We start from the raw sequence: 22,110 nt of genomic DNA on the forward strand, positions 1-22,110 counted from the left end.
CTAGGCCAGTAACCCTGTCAAAGAAAGAAATTAGGCAGGTTTGGTGTAATTTGTTCTTGACAAATCCACACTGGCTATTCCTTATAATCTTATTATCTAAGTGCTTACAAATTGATTGGTTAATAATTTGTTCGAGCATCTTTCCAGGTGTCACAGTTAGGCTGACTGGCCTATAATTTCCCAGGTCCTCTTTGTTCCCAAGAAAATCAATAACAAAAGTGGCTGTCGACTTGGACAGTACGGTTACCCAGGGGGAATGTGCATAGGTTTTGATAAGGAACTAAACTTTCAGGGCTAGATGCTCAGCTGGTATAAACTGGTTTAGCTCACTGAAGTCAAAGGAGCTCCTCTGATTTACACCAACTGCAGATCCAGCCTTTAGAACTTTTTGAAGGAACCTCATCAATTGTACCTAAAAAAACTTAATGGGTAAGTACATATCGACGTTTCATTTTGACTACTGCATGTTAGTGGAATTCTTTGTAACCAAATATTTCATGGTGCTTTATGAGCATAGGCCTAATAAAACCTCTGTTACAATTTACAGTCCAATTTACAGCCTCTTCAGTGCTTCTGCTGCAACAGTGGCAATCTGCATTGCCCTTTATGTAGGGCTAAGGCTTAACAGCATAAAGCTAGCCCTCAGTGTTAGTGAGACTCCACGTTCTCATTCATAATAAAATGACAGGTAAATCAATCTTTGTATTAGTTGTTTTTCACTTGGTTTCAAATTGTATTTTTGTTGGATTATATGTTATCATAAAAATCAAAAGTTAAAATGGAAACACAGTGTTTTGATGTTATCAAAACAAAATGTTTCAAATGAACTGAAGTTATTTCCCTCACGCTCCCCACCCGAGCTTTCCTTTGCAGAAAATGTCAGCATTTTCAGGTTTTGCTCCAATGCAGAACAAAGCCGAATTTTGAGATCCCTCATGAAATGGAGCGTCCATCCTGCACACAGCTCTTTGAAAGAAATGTATAAACAAACTTGACAATGGAAAGTTCAATGGTTTAAGCATGATGGGTGTTTGCTCTGCCTCACAACTTGAGCCAAATGCAATGATGATGCAAAAGGTGGGGAAAGTTATCTATCAGTTACAGTGTCAGTGGCCTAACCATGGACTGTTACTTTGCACTTATTCGGTACTCTGTATAGACCAAATTCGCACCTGGTGTAAGCTGGCCTTCTTTCCGTCAAAGGGGCCAAACTCAGCTTGCAAGTATATCAGTGCAAGTCTAGAATATCTCTATTGAGGCTGGTGGATAATATCAATTGCACTAATGTAACCACATTCACTGCTGAGGAATAATGCCTGATATGCTTTGGTGTAAATGAGGTGAAAATTGGACTCCATTGAATTACTCTGTGTGATGGGTTGGGTCACAGAAACCCCCTTGGGACTGCCACCTGATATGCTGAGACTACCTCTGAGCCCGTTTTCCCTGGCAGCTTGGGTCTTCAGAACCCTGCCTTGTTGAACCAGACATGCCAGCTTGCTCCAAACCAGACCCAGGGTCTGAACCACGTCCCCCCAAAACTGTATGTAGTCTTAACTGAAAATGGCTTAGAAAGTGCTCCTGTCTCTCACACCCAGATACCCAGTTCCCAATGGGACCCAAACCCCAAATAAATCCATTTTACTCTGTATAAAGCTTATACAGGTTAAACTCATAAATTATTCACCCTCAATAATGCTGATAGAGAGATATGCCCAGCTGTTTGCTCCCCCAGGAATTAATTACTTAGTCTGGGTTAATTTATAAGCAAAAAGTGATTTTATTAAGTATAAAAAGTAGGATTTAAGTGTTTCCAAGTAATAACCAACAGAACAAAGTAAGTTACCAAGCAAAATAAAATAAAATACACAGGCCTAAGCCTAATACAGTAGGAAACTAAATGCAGCTAAATCTCACCCTCAGAGATGTTCCAATAAGCTTCTTTCACAGACTAGACTCCTTCCTAGTCTGGGCCCAATCCTTTCCCCTGGTACAGTCCTTGTTCCAGCTCAGGCGGTAGCTAGGGGATTTCTCATGACTGCAGCCCTCTCTGCTCTGTTCCATCCCCTTATATACCTTTGGCACAAGGTGGGAATCTTTTGTCACCCCTCCTTCTAAGTGGAAAAGCACCAGTTTAAGATGGATTCCAGTACCAGGTGACATCGTCACATGTCCTGTGAGACCCCAAGCCTTCATTCTTCCCAGCCTGACTCACAGAAAGGCTTGCAAGTAAACAGAGCCATCTACAGTCAATTGTCCTGGTTAATGGGAGCCGTCAAGATTCCAAACCACCATTAATGGCCTACACTTTGCATAACTACAATAGGACCTCAGAGTTATATTTTAGATTCCTATGACAGGTTTCAGAATAGCAGCCGCGTTAGTCTGTATCCACAGAAAGAAAAGGAGTACTTGTGGCACCTTAGAGACTAACAAATTTATTTGAGCATAAGCTTTCGTGAGCTACAGCTCACTTCATCGGATGCATTCAGTGCCACAAGTCCTCCTTTTCTTTTTAGATTCCTAGTTTCAGATACAAAAATGATACATGCATACAATAGGATGATCACACTCAGTGGATTATAAACTTTGTAATGATACCTTACAAGAGACCTTTTGCATGAAGCATATTCCAGTTACATTATATTGACACTCATTAGCATATTTTCGTAGACTCATATGGAGTGCAACCACAATGTGGATTTACACCTGTATAGTAAGAGTTATGGGCCAGTAGACTCATGCCAGTTTAGTCGGGGCGGGGGTTGGGGGTCGGCAACTGTGCAATCACTAAATAGAGCTTACTCTTTCTTACGCCCTCCTGTTTGTCACCCTTCTTGTTCTTCCCCCTTCCTCCATGTTAGAGTCTAATGCAAAGCCCTTTGAAGTAAGTGGGGGTCTCTCCACTGAATTCAGTGCGCTTTAGAACAGGCCCTGAGTATATAAGCTCCATTAATTTTGCTCTTCCAGTGAATGGCAAAATTACTTATGTGGGTTTTTATGCCACCCTTGGCACTGTGGTATCAGAATTCCTGTGCAAGTCACCGTACTTTTTCCCATTTACACAAGTCTGTAACTGGTAACATTGGTAGCACTGCTGGGGAGTTTGACTCATTGTCTACAATCTTTGAAATATAAAGCTCAGTCACATAGGCAATATAGAGGAAAGCAATGTCTGTGTTATAAGGGGCGCAACATTACAGACTTCAAAGGTTCAAATATTTAGCTTCTGTAGCTTCTTAAATATTGTCACCTGGATGTCTCGAAAGTTTGCTGAGGCTGAACCCAATAAATTAAGATAAATGCATGCTTTGATCTGCGTGATGAAAACACTTGCTTTTCTACATGTAAACTCCTTTTTATAAATGTTTATGTCTCTGCCAGAATTTAAAATAAAAAGAATCAATAAGTTTGCTTTATATTAGCCCTCTGCAGTTTTCTATTACATTTCTGTAACCCAATGGGGTTTTCAGGGAAAGCTCATGGTGTTGTAGTTACCAGGGAAACATACATTAAGCTAAAAGAAAAGGAGTACTTGTGGCACCTTAGAGACTAACAAATTTATTTGAGCATAAGCTTTCGTGAGCTATTTATGCTCAAATAATTGTGTTAGTCTCTAAGGTGCCACAAGTACTTCTTTTCTTTTTGTGAATACAGACTAACACGGCTGCCACTCTGAAACCATATATTAAGCTGTTGCAATCTAAAGGAGAAAGTTCCTATTAACTTTCTATTAAAAAGCAGGTGATGTGAATTAAAAGAAGAGGTACCTGGATGGTTACTCTATTAAAACATTGAACTAATATAGCTACTTTCATCCAACTCCAAGAAGCGCAAAGCACTTTCTGGCCAGATTCAGCAAGTAGTAGTAGTCGTGAAGTAGAATACGCATCAGGGTGAGTAGTGATGGCAGAATCTAACCTTTCACAATCTAGACTTCACTGTTAGGCACAGCCATGAGCATACAGTGGTGCATTGAACTGAACCAATCCAGGAGTAGCCCCAGAAGCAGACACCTTGTGACTGTGGGCTGGTCTAAACTTAAAACTTTTGGTGGCATAGCCATGTCGGTCAGCATTGTCTTTTTATTTTATTTTATTTTTTACCCATCTTGACCAGCTAGCAAAAGCCCACATGTAGATGCAGTTAAACTGGTATTAAAAAAAAAAGTCCTTTTCCTGATATAGCTTATTATATTCCAGGGAACTGAATAAGCTATACTAGCAAGAGAGTTCTATGGCTGGTATACAATGTGTCTCTGAAAAGGGGGTTTGCCATGGTAGCTATATCAACAAACCCTTTACAGTTTAGACTAGGCCTCAGAGATACCACCTTTGGGCAAAATCCCTCCCCTGTTTTCTCCTTGCTCCAGGGAGTAGTAATTTACCTCTGGCTTTTACCAGAAGAAATTTATAACATTCCTTACATCAACCCACTGGGTCTCCACGCATTCCCCACTCACCTGCTCTGGGGAGCAGGAAAACCTCATAGCCCCACTTACTTCTGCATCCCTGCACTAAGAATGTACGTAGCCCATGTAGCAGTCTCAGGGGGTTTCTCACTCTCTTGCACAGGCACTTAGGCCAAGTCACAATTAGGCCCTGGATTAAATCTCAAAACACCCATCTAAGGCAGGTAAAAAGTATTATCCCCATTTAATGGATGGGTAAACTGAGGCAGAAAGGAGTCACTGGTAATTGACTTACACAAGCTTTCCTTGTGAGTTGAAGAGAGAACCCATTTGTGACTCCTAACCCACTGCTCTAACAGACCTTATTCCCTCCTCATCCTTTCAGCATATCTTCTTTGATTAAAAAAGGCATTTATTTTGTTTAGAACTCATGTTGCTGTGTCTGTGTGTTGTCCTGCAGAAATGGACCTTGAGAGAAGCTTCTTTGCTTCAGTCATTTGGCGACTATCAGTGGCATCAACATGTAAGATAATGGAACAAAAGTCTTATTTTAGTAAGCTGGCATGAACGGCTGAAAGGTTGTATTGTTTTCTCTCTGTCTCTTTTTATTTAGATTTTATTTTTGCTGGTTTATTTCTTAAGGTCCATGCCTAAAACAAGCAGGCTTTTTTTGTTAGCATTCTCAACGGATTTAAAAAAGAGAAAGAGAGAGAGAGAGAGAGAGAGAGAGACCTATAAAGCCAAAAACAAAATAGAGGATCCAAGTACAGAGGTATGAGTTATTGGACAAGTGTTTAATTTATGGAATTTGGCTGGCAGAACAAGTGTTTGAAATGGACTTCAATAAGTGTAGCTCGTCGTATAAATGTGGCTTGTAAAGTTGTTTTACAATCTGCCTTGCAGAGCAGTTGACGCCTCATGGAAAACGCTGAAAAACATTCTATTGAGCGGCAATGCTGTTTATATTTCATATTTTCTCTATTTGTTTTCCCCTTGGTTTTATAAGTAAGACCATATGCAGAAAACAGGATCTTTGTGCCTTAAAATATCCACTCGGCCCTGCTACTTTATTAATAAAGAATATCTAGCAGCTAGGAAATACTTTATACTTTCACAGCTCTGTTCAAATAGTAGCCAATTAAGCCTTGTTCTATTCCCTGTTTCCTGCCCTGATCTTGGGCAAGCCACTTAGTTTCTCTGTGCCTCAGTTGCCCATCTGTAAATTGGATAATGGCACTTCCCCACCTCCTCGGACTGAAGTTAGGATAAAAACATGACAGGATTCTGAGGCTCCAGTTGTGAGTGTGTGAGATACTACAACTGATGCACCAAAACCAAAACTCTTATCAGAAATGTATTGGTCTCAACTAAATGTTTTTGTTAGGAAAATTTCAGGTGCAAGAATGAGGAGGGGGACACATGGCCAGACTGACTAAACTACCCCAGAATAGTCAAGAGTCTGATGCACTCACCTGGCTGTAGGAGACCTAAGTTCAAGTCCCTGCTCTGAAGCAGGAGGTGAGTGCCTGGATCACTTGGCTGTAGAGTCAGTCTCTCCCATTGGAGCTGTTCCAATGTGTGTAAATAATCAAATATTCATTGAGCCAGAAAGACTCTGAGTATGTCTACACTGGAATAAAAGACCTGGGTCAGTGGACTCAAGCTGTGGGGCTAAATATTGCTGTGTAGATGTTTGGGCTCAGGGCATAGGTGCCGACTCCGTGGGTGCTCCGGGACTGGAGCACCCATGGGGAAAAATTAGAGGGTCCTCTGCACCCACCGGCAGCCAAGCTCCCCTGACCCCCACATCCCACTTCTTCCTCCTCCTCCTCCTCCCCTGAGTGTGCCACGTCCCTATTCTTCCACCTACCTCCCAGTGTTTCCCACCCGGCCGCCACCAAACAGATGTTTGGCAGCATTAGCACACGCCGGGAGGGGGGGGGGAAGGAGCGGGAATGTGGTGTGCTCAGGGGAGGAGGCGGGGAAGAGGAGGTGCCAGGGCGGGGATTTGGGGAAGGAGTTGGAATATTGCCAAGGCAGGGGCGGAGTTGGGGCAGGGACTTTGGGAAAGGGGTTGGAATGAGGGCAGGGAAGGGGTGGGAAGAGGCAGGGCCTCATGTAAGGGGTGGAGTGGGGGCAGGGCCAGGGCAGAGGAGGGGTCGAGCACCCAGGGGAAAGGGGGAAGTTGGTACCTATGACTCAGGGACCCTCACCCTTTGTGGGGTCCCAGAGCTCAGGTTCCAGCCCAAGTCTGAACATCTACACAGCAATTTTACAGTCCAGCAGTCCAAGCCCTGCAAGACCAATCAGCCAACCTTGATTGATGTGTAGACATACCCTCTGTGGCCCAACAGTTAGGGCACTCGTATGGTCTCTGGGAAACCCAAGTCCAAGGCCTGGCTCTGATTCAGGCAGAGCCAGGACTTGAATCAGAGCAGAGACACCACTCATGGTCTCCCAGGTGCATGCCTTTACCTGAGGCTATTTGCTATTCTGGGCGTCTTTTTTTTTTTTTTTTTTTTGCACTAAACATTTCCAAAGGTCTCAGTTTTGTTCCAGTGCAGCACAAAAAATAAATGTTGAAGCCTCAACATTTCTCACAAAACAGAATCTTTCTTTTCCAACCAGCCTTTTTCTAATAGTCATAGTTAGCCACCCAAGTTAAAATGGCCTGGTTCCAAACTCTGATGGGTGGCATTTGTCCTTATACAGACATGCCAGTGTAGCTTTGCTGCATGGGTTTATTTAATGCCGCTTGTAGGAAACAAGCTTAGTTTTTTAGTTTAAGAGCTGTCACTAATCATTTTGTACCCTCTTGCTGTGATTGCATTGCATTCAGCACCAGTAGCTATTTTGAAAGTCTCTTTTTTGTTCATTTATTTCCAGTATCACAAACCAATCTGTTGTAGAGCCTTGCTTTGTAGATTCATTATGACTCAGCCAAGCACTCTGTCGCTGTACCGGAACTTTGCCCTCCAGCTGTGCACTCATGAATTTTACTTGCTTTTGATTTCCTTTGCAATTTGTGCTGAGAGCAGCACCCTTTTACAGAATGCTTTCTTTCACCACATCCCTTGAATTTAGCATTTTTTGGTCATGGTGTCCACATTTTAGGTGTTACCAACTCCCATGATTTTATCAGAGTCTTATGATATTTTTGAAGCCGCAGCTCCTGGAGTCAGGTGAATACACAAGAATCTCATTATAAATAAAGTAAGTTTTCTAGCCCTCATGGGTGCAGAAAAAAGCTTGAAAACATGATCTCCAAAGGCTGAGATATCAGTAGGTGAATAAAAAGAATCCAGCATTTATTATTTTGTAAAATTGCTTGATTTATGAGCCAATCTCATGATTTTAGGGGTCCCGGTTCATGGTTTTCGAAAGATTGGGATTGGCAATACTGTTTGTTGCAAAGAAAAGCCATTTGTTTGATCTTGTATTCTTTCTTAATGCCTTGTTGTGTATTTTTAACTGAATGCACTTGATTTCTTTTACTGCTTGTTAACACTTTCATGTGGGAAACACAGTTTTCATTAAAAAGAAAAGGAGTACCCGTGGCACCTTAGAGACTAACAAATTTATTAGAGCATAAGCTTTCGTGAGCTACAGCTCACTTCATCGGATGCATCCGATGAAGTGAGCTGTAGCTCACGAAAGCTTATGCTCTAATAAATTTGTTAGTCTCTAAGGTGCCACGAGTACTCCTTTTCTTTTTGCGAATACAGACTAACACGGCTGCTACTCTGAAACAGTTTTCATTGGCTCTCCAAATAGCCTGCTGTTCTCTGCAAAGTCTCCCAGTAGCCCCCACTTTGACCTGATAATCGTTTACACCACAAATGATTCGGTCTCTAATTAGTCTATTTGTTAACTGTTCAAATTCCACATGACTTAGCTTTATTATGTAATAGGTCTGAAGCATAATGTTCAAGCATCTTACCTGGCTTGTTGGGAAGAAGCAGTGATATTCCTGCATGGGTCACAATATTTAAATTTATGAATAATTTATCTAGCTGTGAATAATTTATCCCCTGGGATGCTTCTGCTGCAACATATTGCAGTTTGCCAGTGTCTCTGGGTCCGCCATGCTTTGTAATATGGAGAATTTCACATTCTCCGAGTTCTCCTCAGCACCATTTCCTTCCAGGAAAAATTAGAAGCTCTACAGTCATCTCTTTCAGTTCTGTCCTAGGTCCCCTTCTAGTGGAAGGGATTCATGTGTTTCATTTGCTCTATTTTGGGCCTGAGTTTCCTTTTGACATGTTGTAATAAAAAGATGACACACAGAAATGCTGGCAAGAGACTCATTTTTATTTCTTGGCCTCCGTCACCTGACAGTTACATAGAGGGAGGATGATCTGGTGGTTTGGCCATTAGCCAGGGACTTTAAAGACATCGGTTCCATTTCTGACCCTGCCACTAACTTCCTGTGTGACCTTGGGCCAGCCACTTAAAGCCTATGTTCTGCTGTTTCTCAGGTGTATAATAGGAAGAAAACCAGTACCCTACAGTGTTGTGAGGATAAATGCTTTAGAATGGTTGAGAGGTGCTCAGATACAATGGTAATGGGGCAAGTTAGATGTGACAGGTCAGTATTCACTGGCTCTATAGGCTGGCTGCCATCTTCCACATGGTGGAACTGCATGTAGTAGTAGTAAAGGAATTTGTGAGTTTCTGGTTGTATACCTTACACTAAGAAATATCACAGCGCCTGGCAAGCCTCAGAAGTCCCATTCTCTTTGGATAAGGATCTCATGGCCTGGAGGCTTATCTGAAACATTTAAGCCTGCAAACCATGGCTGGAAAGTCTGGACAGAACAGCCTTATCCAGAGATTTCCACCACTTCCTGCTTCTGGATGGTCTTGCAATACCACAAATGCAGTATGAAAGGTGACGTTTCTACTGCTGCTGGAACCACACTGGGCAGAGATATGCCAATCTGAACAATAATGAGGTTTGGTTTGTGTGGGCGATGGCTTTGGGCAGCCAGCTAAACCTCTCCCTAGTAGTTAGGCTCATGGGGCTCTTCTGGGAAAAGGCATTAACAAAAAAAATTGTGTGATAGATACAAGCCTATATTATTTATGTCATGGGGAGACAACCTCTGTGATATGCCCTCCTCTGGATTGTCCAATGTCTCTTCTCTGCAGCTGCCCTCCAGACCAGGGGTTCTCAACCTTTTTCTTTCTGAGGCCCTTCTCAACATGCTATAAAATCTCCAGGGCCTAGCTAAGGGAGGAGAGGGGAAGAGACTCAGGGCTCCAGCCAGGGGTGGGACCCTTGGGCATAGACGTAGTTTGACTTCTATTTGGCGGGGGGCAAGGGCCGGCAGGGCTCAGGCCAGCTCTGCAATGCAGGGTCCAGGTAAGGAGCTCCACCTCCAACCCAACTCACCTCAGCAGGTCACACACCTATCTGGGGCTGTGTGCCAGTGGCTGCTCCCCAAGAGCTCTGCCGGCCCTGGAGCCGGGTCCCCGCCTGGGCATCTGACCAGCTGCATGAGCAGTCAAAGAGGGCTGGGAGCTGAGGAGCAGCTGCAATCCTGGGCACCGGCAGCAGATTGGGGAATGCCATGGCTGCCCACTCCATGACACCACTAGTTACAGGAGCAGCTACCCCGCACTGACTAGCTGTGGCTTCCCACCTATGATCTGGCCAGAGGGGGATTGAGGGAAAGGAGGAGATGGGGGGATGGAGCTGCCCCCAGGACTGCCCCACTCTGGGTAAGGCACTGCAGTTTTGGGGGGCAACACCCTCATACCCCCTCAACTCTGCCAGTGGGCTCAGGGCTTCAGCCCTGCTGCTCTCGGCTTCAGTGGAAGAGTGGGAGGGAGCTTGGGGTTTCAGCTCCCTGCTGCTTCCGGCTTCAGTGGGCAGGAGGGGAGCTGGGGGTTTCAGCCCGTCGCTGCTCCCACCTTCAGTCTGGGTGGGGGCACCAAGGATGGGGCTTCAGCCCTATGCTGTCCTGGCTTCAGCCCCACAGGGGAAGCCGGGGCTTGGGGTTTCAGTCATGGGTGCCCATGGCCTCCCTGAAAGGGCTCACAGACCCCCAGGGGGCCAAGGACCACCGGTTGAGAACTACTCCTCTAGACGAAAAGAGACTGAGTCTTCATTGGGATTTGACCCCTTTACACTGTTCCAGGATGTAAACACAGCAAATCTTGCCACCAACACATTCCCGCAGCAGAGGGGATAAGTGGAGAATGTGTCTGGAGAAAATGGTCTGTCCCTACTCGAAAGCTGTTTTTGGCTGTCAGACTGTCCTGGCTATTGGGTCCATAAACAGCCAACCGCAGTTTACAGTAGTTGAGGATGCTCTAATTTGTATTGAGGATTGACTCAATCCCAAACCTGAGATTACAGAGAGACAATCCCTCCTTCCACTCCCAGGTCTTGTGCTAAGTGGACTTTGGCTGGAAGTGGGAATAAAGCCTTAAACTCTTCAAGGCAGAGAGCCGTTTTAGAGCAGGAATAGGATTTGACCGTTCCTGCCACTCACTTGCCGGCTCCTTCTTCCACATCACACTGCTCATTTTATAATCTGCTTGATCTTCATTTACCTTGAAGGGCTGCTGAGGCAGGTGGATTAGCCTTTCTGCAAATTGAGCATTGTTTTGTTTTTTTAACAAGTTCTACAGTTATTTAATTATGGTGCTTACATCAAGCCCTAGGCCAAAAGAAGGTAATTTAGTTACGCACAATCCTGATGCTTTGTTTGCAAATCGTCACGAGAGGGAGCTAGAGCATCAGAGACAGACCTTTGCAATAAACTTTGAATACTGGCATTTTCCTAGAGGTGGATAAATAGGCTGATATTCAGATGCTATTTACATTCCTGGGTCCTATTATTAGGAGATGCAGACCCACAAATATTTTTATCATTTACTGTTTCCCCTCCCCATGGAATATCCCTTTTTCCAACAGTGTCTAAGGCCTGACAGAGAGTTTCGAGAGGGAGTTCTCCAGGTGAAGGAGGAGCAAATACGAGACTCTGGGGGTAAGTGGCTGTCTGTAGTGTGTGTTTGTGTTTGGGGTTTACTTGCTGAGCGTTTGTTTGTTTGTTTGTTTGTTTGTTTGTTTGTTTGTTTGTTTGTTTGTTTGTTTGAAGGACCGTGTGCTGTGGCTGGCAGCTGGAAGCTGTGAGCTTCTAACAAGGTTTGAAATCTAGAAGCCTCTGTTCATTGGCTGAGCCTTAGTCAGGGGGCGGGGCTGTCAAGAAGGCCAGGGATTTATAAAGCAGTGAGCAAGCGACCAGTGACCGCTAACAGGGAGTTTCAAGAGGGAGTGTGGAAAAGGGGCAAGGTATGCTTGCCATTCTTTAAACCCTTTAAACTATAATCAAAACTTCTTGATTTAAACAAAAATCCTACCATTAACCTAGGTAGCTGTAGGAGAGAATGCAGGCAGAAGCCCAGCAGCAGAAAGGGGGCTATCCTGTTTATTGCACTCGGTGTAGCATGTATGATTACCTGCCCTGTGGTGGGGGGCATATGTTTGCATTCGGTGACAAGGAGCTCCTGGTCCTCAGGACCATGTATGGGCTTCGGAGGCCAGGGTGGCAGAACTGGAGGAGTTAAGGCAGAGAGTATGTTGATGAGGCTTTCCAGGACACTGTAGATTTGTCCCACCTCCGGTCAGACAGCCCCTGTGCTGTTAAGGAGGATGAAAGGCCCAGAGAAGGAGAGCAGTGAACTGGAGCAGAGGGAAACCTTCCCATAGTTGGGACCCTCCTTCCAGATGATGTAGGGGTATCCTCTCACACTGAGGTTACTGCTCCGGGGGAGGGAACTCCAGTCATTAGGAAAAGGCAGGTGTTAGTAATGGGAGATTCGATCATTAGAAACATAGATAGCTCGTTTCAGAGTAGCAGCCGTGTTAGTCTGTATTCACAAAAAGAAAGGAATACTTGTGGCACCTTAGAGACTAACAAATTTGTTTGAGCATAAGCTTTCGTGAGCTACAGTTCACTTGTTTGTGATGACCTGCCCCCATTCACTATCAAAGCCTGTTGTGATAATTGGGCCTACACATTTACTCTAATTGTGAGCTCAACTGCAAAAAGCATCTGAAAGTTCATAAGATGTCACAAAAAACCCATAACCAATGTTGACGGGAAAAGATTTGAAAGGAGACAGAAAAACTGAATTAGTCTAGATATATTTGGTGGACAAAATAATGAGGGGATGGGCTATTCTACCCACCATTTTCTTTGTGGGTCCTTAAGGAAAGAGACTTTGGGGGTGAGGTGGGGGGGAAGCAGTGAAGGAGAGAGGGAGACTACTGGAGGAAGCTTCACCATCGTGGCTGCCACCTCCACCATCTCTAGGAACCCCAGACATTGGTGCTAATCCTGAGGGAATCTCCTGACCAAACTGGACCACCCCATCAACTCCAGCAGAATCCTAAGCATCATCTGAGATGAAACAGGATTGGACTTTAACAGCAGCAGCAAATGGCAACAGTCCCAGCTCATGTCAGCTAACTTCTTCTCTGTACCCCAAAGGACCGTTATTGCCACCTTTGAGACTTCAAACAACGGGAATTTTCCTTCTAAAACTCTCTCTCCAGCTAAAGGGAAAGGGAACAAGGGATGTTGTTCAAAGGTAAACTCTATTTAATATTTTACATTTCAAATGCTTTAACTGTTTTTCCTTCTTTTCTCAAAAAGAAAAGGAGGACTTGTGGCACCTTGGAGACTAACAAATTTATTTGAGCATAAGCTTGCGTGAGTTACAGTGAGCTGTAGCTCACGAAAGCTTATGCTCAAATAAATTTGTTAGTCTCTAAGGTGCCACAAGTCCTCCTTTTCTTTTTGCGAATACAGACTAACATGGCTGCTACTCTGAATCCTTCTTTTCTGTATCTTTAATAAAAGGTTACACGGATTTTTAATGGTGGGCTTGCCATGGTACTAAGCAGGCTCAGGTTTCTATACCAAACCCTAAATCTTGTTTAACACTGTTTAATCTTGGACTGTGACTGGGTTATATCAACACCTTTCACCCATTTATTCCATCTAAATGAACACAACAAGCCTCACAAATCCCTTGTGAAGTAGGAATTTCAGGCAAGGGAGATCGGAGGTTCAAGGTCAGGCTGCAAGTCAGTGGTAGAAACAAGAATACAACTCAGGGGCTTGTCTCCACGCAAATTTGCATTGGTTTAAAATTAAACTGGTTTTATTAAATGGGTGCAAACTTCTGTGTGGGGCACAATTACAATGGCTTAAAACTGGTGAATTTACAGGGGTGAGTGAAACCAATATAAACCAGATTTGAATGGTTTAAGGGTATCCACACATGAAATTGAACCCATTTAACTAAACTGGTTTTAAATCACACCTTTAGTTAAACGGATACAAATTTATGTGTAGCCCTCAAGAGTCCTGAAAACCCTGATCTATGCTCTAATCACTCGACAGGCTGCCTACACTACTTTCTAATGCTGGATTTTCATGGCCCTACAAATGCTTTCTCACACCCCATCCACAGGAGTTTCATGCTTCATCCTTTCTTTAGTTGGGCTGCAAGGTTTCCAATTATTGACCAAGTTTTTTATTTTTGAAATGCTTATACTTGGCTTTGTGGGGTGTCGAGACCACCATCGGGTGCCCTTTGATACTTACGCACTTAGCATGCAAGAGGATGATTTCATTTTTGCACTTCCATTAAACAAGTCTAGATCCGTGTATCTATGTAAGGAGGAAGTCAGAAGTTAAGAACATAAGAATGGCCATACTGGGTCAGACCAAAGGTCCATCCAGCCCAGTATCCTGTCTACCGACAGTGGCCAATGCCAGATACCCCAGAGGGAGTGAACCTAACAGGTAATGATCAAGTGACCTCTCTCCTGCCATCCATCTCCACCCTCTGACAAACAAAGGCTAGCGACACCATTCCTGATCCATCCTGGCTAATAGCCATTAATGATCTTAGCCTCCATGAATTTATCCAGTTCTCTTTTAAACCCTGTTAGAGTCCTAGCCTTCACAACCTCCTCAGGCAAGGAGTTCCACAGGTTGACTGTGTGCAGAGTGAAGAAGAACTGCCTTTTATTTGTTTTAAACCTGCTGCCCATTAGTTTCATTTGGTAGCCCCTAGTTCTTATATTATGGGAACAAGTAAATAACTTTTTCTTATTCACTTTCTCCACACCACTCATGATTTTATATACCTCTATCATATCCCCCCCTTAGTCTCCTCTTTTCCAAGATGAAAAGTCCTAGCCTCTTTAATCTCTCCTCATATGGGACCAGTTCCAAACCCCTACTCATTTTAGTTGCCCTTTTCTGAACCTTTTTTAATTCTAGTATATCTTTTTTGAGATGAGGGGACCACATCTGTATGCAGTATTCAAGATGTGGGTGTACTATGGATTTATACAAGGGCAATAAGATATTCTTCATCTTATTCTCTATCCCTTTTTTAATGATTCCTAACATTCCATTTGCTTTTTTGACTGCCGCTGCACACTGCGTGGACGTCTTCAGAGAACTATCCACAATGACTCCAAGATCTTTCTTCTGATTAGTTGTAGCTAAAGTAGCCCCATCGTATTGTATGTATAATTGGGGTTATTTTTTCTAATGTGCATTACTTTACATTTATCCACATTAAATTTTATTTGCCATTTTGCTGCCCAATCACTTAGTTTTGTGAGATCTTTTTGAAGTTCTTCAGTCTGCTTTGGTCTTAACTATCTTGAGCAGTTTAGTATCATCTGCAAACTTTGCCACCTCACTGTTTACCCCTTTCTCCAGATCATTTATGAATAAGTTGAATAGGATTGGTCCTAGGACTGACCCTTGGGGAACACCACTAGTTACCCCATCCATTCTGAAAATTTACCATTTATTTCTACCCTTTGTTCCCTGTCTTTTAACCAGTTCTCAGTCCATTAAAGTATCTTCCCTCTTATCCCATGACAACTTAATTTACTTAAGAGCCTTTGGTGAGGCTCTTGTCAAAGGCTTTCTGGAAATCTAAGTACACTATGTCCACTGGATCCCCCTTGTCCACATGTTTGTTAACCCCCTCAAAGAACTCCAAAAGATTGGTAAGACATGATCACCCTTTACAGAAACCATGTTGACTTTTGTGCAACAATTTATATTCGTCTATGTGTCTGACAATTTTATTCTTTACTATTGTTTCAACTAATTTGCCTGGTTTTGACATTAGACTTACAAGTCTGTAATTGCCAGAATCACCTCTAGAGCCCTTCTTAAATATTGGCGTTACATTGGCTATCTTCCAGTCATTGGGTACAGTAGCTGATTTAAAGGACAGGTTACAAACCATAGTTAATAGTTCTGCAATTTCATATTTGAGTTCTTTCAGAACTCTTGGGTGAATACCATCTGGTCCCGGTGACTTGTTACTGTTAAGTTTCTCAATTAATTCCAAAACCTCCTTGAGTGACACTTCAATCTGTGACAATTCCTCAGATTTGTCATCTACAAAAGATGGCTCAGGTTTGGGAATTTCTCTAACATCCTCAGCTGTGAAGATTGAAGCAAAGAATTCATTTAGTTTCTCTGCGATGACTTTATCGTCTTTAAGTGCTCCTTTTGTATCTCGATCATCCAGGGACCCCACTAGTTGTTTAGCAGGCTTCCTGCTTCTGATGTACTTAAAAAACATTTTGTTATTACCTTGTGAGTTTTTGGCTAGCTGTTCTTCAAACACCTTTTTGGCTTTTCTTATTACATTTTTACATTTAATTTGGCAGTGTTTATGCTCCTTTTTATTTACCTCATTAGGATTTGACTTCCACTTTTTAAAAGATGCCTTTTTATCTCTCACTGTTTCTTTTACATGGTTGTTAAGCCACATGGCTCCATTTTAGTTCTTTTACTGTGTTTTTTAATTTGGGGTATACATTTAAGTTGAACCTCTATTATGGTGTCTTTGAAAAGTGTCCATGCAGCTTGCAGGGATTTCACTCTAGTCACTAAAAGAAAAGGAGTACTTGTGGCACCTTAGAGACTAACAAATGTATTAGAGCATAAGCTTTCGTGAGCTACAGCTCACTTCATCGGATGCACTGTACCTTTTAATTTCTATTTAACTAACCTCCTCATTTTTGCATAGTTCCCCTTTCTGAAATTAAATGCCACAGTGCTGGACTGTTGAGGTGTTCTTCCCAACACAGGAATCTTAAATGTTATTATATTATGGTCACTATTTCCAAGCGGTCCTGTTATAGTTACCTCTTGGACCAGATCCTGCGCTCAACTCAGGACTAGAGCTAGAGTTGCCTCTGCCTGGTGGGTTCCTGTACCAGCTGATCCAAGAAGCAGTCATTTAAAGTATCGAGAAATTTTGTCTCTGCATTTTGTCCTGAGGTGACATGTACCCAGTCAATATGGGGACAATTGAGATCCCCCACTATTACTGAGTTTTTTATAATCTCCCTTAGCATTTCATCGTCACTATCACTGCATCCGATGAAGTGAGCTGTAGCTCACGAAAGCTTAAGCTCTAATAAATTTGTTAGTCTCTAAGGTGCCAAAGGAATGCTTTTCTTTTTGCGTCCTGGTCAGGTGGTCGATAATAGATCTCTACTGTTATATTCTTATTAGAGTATGGAATTACCATTCATAGAGATTCTATGGAACATGTGGATTCACTTAAGGTTTTTATTTCATTTGATTCTACATTTTCTTTCACATATAATGCAAATCCCCCACCCCACGACCTATTCTGTCCTTCCAATATATTTTGTACCCCGGAATGATTGTGTCTCATTCATTGTCCTCACGTCACTAGGTTTCTGTGATGCCTATTATATCAATATCCTCCTTTAACACAAGGCACTCTGTTTCACCCATCTTATTATTTAGACTTCTAGCATTTGTGTACAAGCACTTTAAAAAACTTGTCACTGTTTATTTGTCTGCCCTTTTCTGATGTGTCAGATTCTTTTTGTGAATGTTTCTCATCTGATCTGGCCCATACTTTATTCTCGTTCATCCTCTCCTCCTGACTAAACCCTAGAGAATCTCTCTCACTAGACTCTCCTCTAAGAGAAGTCTCTGTCCAATCCACGTGCGCCTCTGCAGCAATCGGCTTTCCCCCATCTCTTAGTTTAAAAACTGCTCTGCAACCTTTTTAACGCTAAGTGCCAGCAGCCTGGATCCACTTTGGTTTAGGTGGAGCCCATCCTTCCTGTATAGGCTCCCCCTTCCCAAAAAGTTTCCACAGTTCCTAATAAATCTAAACCCCTCCTCTCTACACCATCATCTCATCCTCGCATTGAGACTCTGAAGCTCTGCCTGCCTACCTGGCCCTACGTGTGGAACTGGTAGCATTTCTGAGAATGCCATCATAGAGGTCTTGGATTTCAGTCTCTTTCCTAGCAGCCTAAATTTGGCCTCCAGGACTTCTCTCCTACACTTCCCTATGTCATTGGTACCTACATGTAGCATGACCACTGGCTCCTCCCCAGCACTACACATAAGTCTATCTAGATGCCTCAAGAGATCCGCAGCCTTTGCACCAGGCAGGCAAGTCTCTTCATCACACTTCTTCACACAATGTACAGTTAACCTATGGAACTCGTTGCCAGGGGATGTTGTGAAGGCCAAAAGTGTAAGTGGATTCAAAAAAGAATTAGATAAGTTCATGGAGGATAGGTCCATCAATGGCTATTAGCCAAGATGGTCAGAGATGCCACCCCATGCTCTGGGTGTCCCTAAACCTCTGTCTGCCAGAAGCTGGGACTGGACAACAGGGGACGAGTCACTTGATAAATTGCCCTGTTCTGTTCTTTCCGTCTGATGCATGTGGTCACTGTCAGAAGACAGGGTACTGGGCTAGATGGACCGTTAGCCATTCTGGGTCAGACCATTCTTAGGTTTTTACGGAAAAGATGTGCCAGCTAAGACCCACTCTGCCACTCCCTTCATAGCCTTTTAGGAGTCCCACATGTGCAGCACAGAGGGCCTCACACAAGCCAAACCAGTGCGTGAATTCCACTCTGTGGGACTGTTTTTGCATACATTTCTTACACAGGTTTTAGCTCACATATATCCAATATGATTGTATGCAAAGGTAAGGATAATTCTGGAGGCATGTTACATGCAGTGCAATGTATATTCCACTAACAGATATATGAGCATTCATTGCACATACAGGCATTTTGATGTGTGATGCTTTACAGACAAAATTAGGAAATTAATGATCCTTTGATCCTGCCTGCAATTAAGCATGCACTTTGCCTACCTATTACATGTCGTGATGCTGTGCCTGTTTCCCTCTTATTTATCCATGTCTTATATCACTTGTGAAATGACAGGAAGGATAAACAGATGTTCTCTGAGCGATATTTGTGATGCCTCCAGTAATTTTCTTTTCACAGACACTTCCCCGGTTGGCATTAAGCTCCACCATCACTGAGTTTAAGTACCACGCCTTCCCTCCAAGTGTGCTTCTTTGGGATCTGCTGGAAGAACAGGTATGGACAACTTCCATTCAGTCTTCATCTGTGGGTGAAATAAGTCCAGGCGAAGGTGATGGAAACAGGTTTTGGGGTATATAGTTCTTGCCTCCAAAAATGTCTGAAAAGTGCTCTAAAGTCATTCCCACCTGCTGGCAGATTGATGGTCTATGTGAAATCCACTATAGGGATGGAAGTCCATTTCCTAGTGGGGACAGATCTACCTTTAAAAAGCACAATAATCTTCTCAGATGGCACTATTTACAATTCTGGTTGGCAGTATCAGCAAAGAGACCAGGGTTTGCATGCACTGTGGAGACTGAAGTTCTCTCTGCCCTCTAGACAGAGTCACCCACACCAAGCTAGAGCTGAGACACAATGGCTGATGCTGCTTTCCTATCAAATGCATTCTTTGGATAAATAGTGGACATCTGTCTCCAGTACTGTTAAGGTGGAGGTGGCACCTTTCACCAGTCTTCCTCCTAAAACTATGGGAAGTGGTATCACTGCCCAGAAAAATGCAGAGTGGTCTAACTGGACCAGTAGGATCACTCTTGAAGGCCCTTTGAATATCACTGGACCTGGCCATATTCCTGTCTTGTGCAATCTCTGTTTTTCATATGTTCTCCCTTCACAGCCACACAAAACATGTAGAAGGTACCAAATTGCTGCATATTCTGCAGGGATAGCGCAGCAAAATGACATCCATGCACAGCAAATCAGAAAAACATTGCCCAGCTTCAGTGATGTTATTACTCTGGTTAGCAGTGAGGGGTCAATTTAAGATGTAGCCTGCAGTTCTGTTCTCCAAACAGGGAACTATTGGAGCTCCGCTTGTGTTTCCAAAAAAAAAAAGAAAAAAATACCTTGCATTCTTCCATCCACTCTTACTGTCAGTTAAGCAATGTTCTTGATATTGTGACCAGTCCAATGAAAATCCAGCATAGGCCTTTAGGTCTTAACTCATGCAGTTATGGGAAAATAGATGCAAAATAATGATTTAAATACATACTTTTCAGAATTAGCTTAACTCCTTTTCATCCTGGATTCCAAATGCCTTTGCCTTTGAGTCTGATATTAGTAGCTGAATCTCCTTTTGGTGTCAGGTTTCCGTCCACAGCAAATGTTTATGTTTGAGCCTTGAGAACCAGGGGAAGGGATTTCTACTTCAAACTCTTCAAAAATTCAGAATGCATTGGCTCCATTAACTTTAACAATGTTCTGCCTTTAACAGTTAAACATTTAAGTTCTTCTCTTGGAGTCCTGGGACATGAGTTTAAGGATGGATAAAGAAGTTTGGAAACAAGACCTAGCTTCATAATTCATTGTGATATATTTCCTCTCTTACCAACCTGCAGCAAGCCTTTATATCTTGATGAAATCCCTCTCTGGAGCTCATCAGGTGTGACCACTTCTAATGAGCCAGCTGCCTGGGAAGGGAGTCACCACATTCTGGAGCTCCTGTCTCTAAAAGGAATCATTCTACACATGACCATTTAAACTAGTGTGACAGCCACCACGTTAGGTGATACACTGGGGACTTCCAGAGTTAAATGCAGGAGCTGCTACAGCTTGAGCTAAAGATCTTTAGCTGGGGCTGGAACAGACTCTAAATCTCTGTGGATCACGCACAGAGGGGGGCCTGTAACACACCCCTATCAGTGGGTTACACAAGCAGAGGCATTGCCATGCCTGAGAACTTACTGAAAATCATTACCAATGATAAGTGGAGAGAACTGAGAGTGAAGGGAAGGAAAGGATTGACTTGGGGTGCAAAGGTGGGATGCAGGTTGCATTAACAAGGAGGAAGTGGAGCAAAAAGAACTCAAAATTTCAATCACCGTTAAACATCTCAAGGGATTGTTCTGGACCATACCTCCCAACTCTTTAAGGTCCAGTCATCACAGTAAGTGATATATGTGCCCATCTACCAAGGAACATGAATTCATCCAGCCAGTCTGTCCCTTCCCTTCTTTAAGGGCCAGATTGCCACACCCATATTCATGTTGGGTAGCACCTTACTCTACCAGTGGTCTCATTGATTTCAGTGGGGTTTCTGAAGGGGTAAGTCACTACTCATTATGAAAAAGAGTATCACAGTCTTTCCCTAAGTACAGAAGAAATTTGCTGGTGCACAAGTTAGGAGACTGAAAGCAAATAATATCTCAGAACAGTTTGAGAGTTGTGATACATTGTTCCCTTTCCTCGATTCCTTAAGATATGGAAGACAGTGAGGTTGTTAGAACCAATAATAATGGAGAAAGGAAGATGTACAATGAAAAGAGCACAAAAGACCAGAGATCAGTGGGAAGTGGCAAAGGGAGACTCTGCAAAACCCTTGGATATCTAACAGGAAAAATGAAAGCATGTGGAGACTGGCTGAAAGGTAAAGCCTTTGATTATCTGAAAAGCACCATGGGTAATAAATAACAACTAGCTCATTACAACAACAGCAATGTTAACATTTTCTGGGTGCGTATATTGGGAATTAATCCATCTAACTCCCTGATTTGTGTACTTGGAGGCTGTTTGCATATGCAAAAACTAGCATGTCCAGAGTTTGGGGTGTACATTTTTTTTGGCTAAGCCACTTAATTTTCAGAAAGGAAAGTTTAATGTGTCATCTTGCCATTACCATGACTGCCCACACATATTGGGCATTTGCACATGCAAAAGGCCATTTAGACACCTAAACAGCCATGTGTTATTACTATTATTATAAGAAGCACTCATCAGGATTGGGGAACCAATTTAGATTGTAAGCTCTTTGGAACAGGGACTGTCTTTTCATGTTAACAAGTGGCTACAGCACCTAGAACAATGGGGCCCTGATTCCGAACTGGGAGCTGCTATTTGCTACTGCAATACCAGTTATTAATAAACAATATTAATTATGATGAGTGCTGTGCAAATGTAACGCCGACAGACCCTGGTCGCTGGTGGCCTGGATCGAACTTGGGACCTCTGGAGTTTAGTGCATGAGCCTCTACAGCATGAGCTAAAAGCCAACTGGCTGTTAAGCAGACTCATTCTCTCTCTCTCTATAAGTGATCTCGGTGCCACTAAATGGGACAGAACACCACACCCAGGAGGTGTGGGGGTTACACAAACATAAAATAAAAAGCAGCCCCTGTCTCAAGTAGCTTACCATCCATATAGGGACAAAACACAAACAGTGGGTATAGAATACCATGGAGGATAGAAGTAGACGTCAAGGGTAGCATTAATAGGAAAATGAAGTTGCATATAGTAGATGTAT

General features: G+C 43.1%; 1 protein-coding gene across 1 annotated transcript in view; it reads left to right on the forward strand.

The window, feature by feature from the left end:
* Positions 1 to 11,371: 11,371 nt before the first annotated feature.
* SLC14A1 (solute carrier family 14 member 1 (Kidd blood group)) overlaps positions 11,372 to 22,110 on the forward strand; it is a 29,572-nt gene continuing 18,833 nt past the window's right edge. Inside the window, exons 1-3 of the mRNA XM_038403348.2 lie at positions 11,372 to 11,409; positions 18,774 to 18,869; positions 21,070 to 21,237. Of these exons, the coding sequence (XP_038259276.1) occupies positions 21,072 to 21,237 (166 nt within the window). The 5' untranslated portion in view covers positions 11,372 to 11,409; positions 18,774 to 18,869; positions 21,070 to 21,071. The remainder of the gene's footprint in view (positions 11,410 to 18,773; positions 18,870 to 21,069; positions 21,238 to 22,110) is intronic.

The sequence above is a fragment of the Dermochelys coriacea genome, chromosome 5 (genome assembly GCF_009764565.3).
Source record: "Dermochelys coriacea isolate rDerCor1 chromosome 5, rDerCor1.pri.v4, whole genome shotgun sequence".
NCBI lineage: Eukaryota > Metazoa > Chordata > Testudines > Dermochelyidae > Dermochelys > Dermochelys coriacea.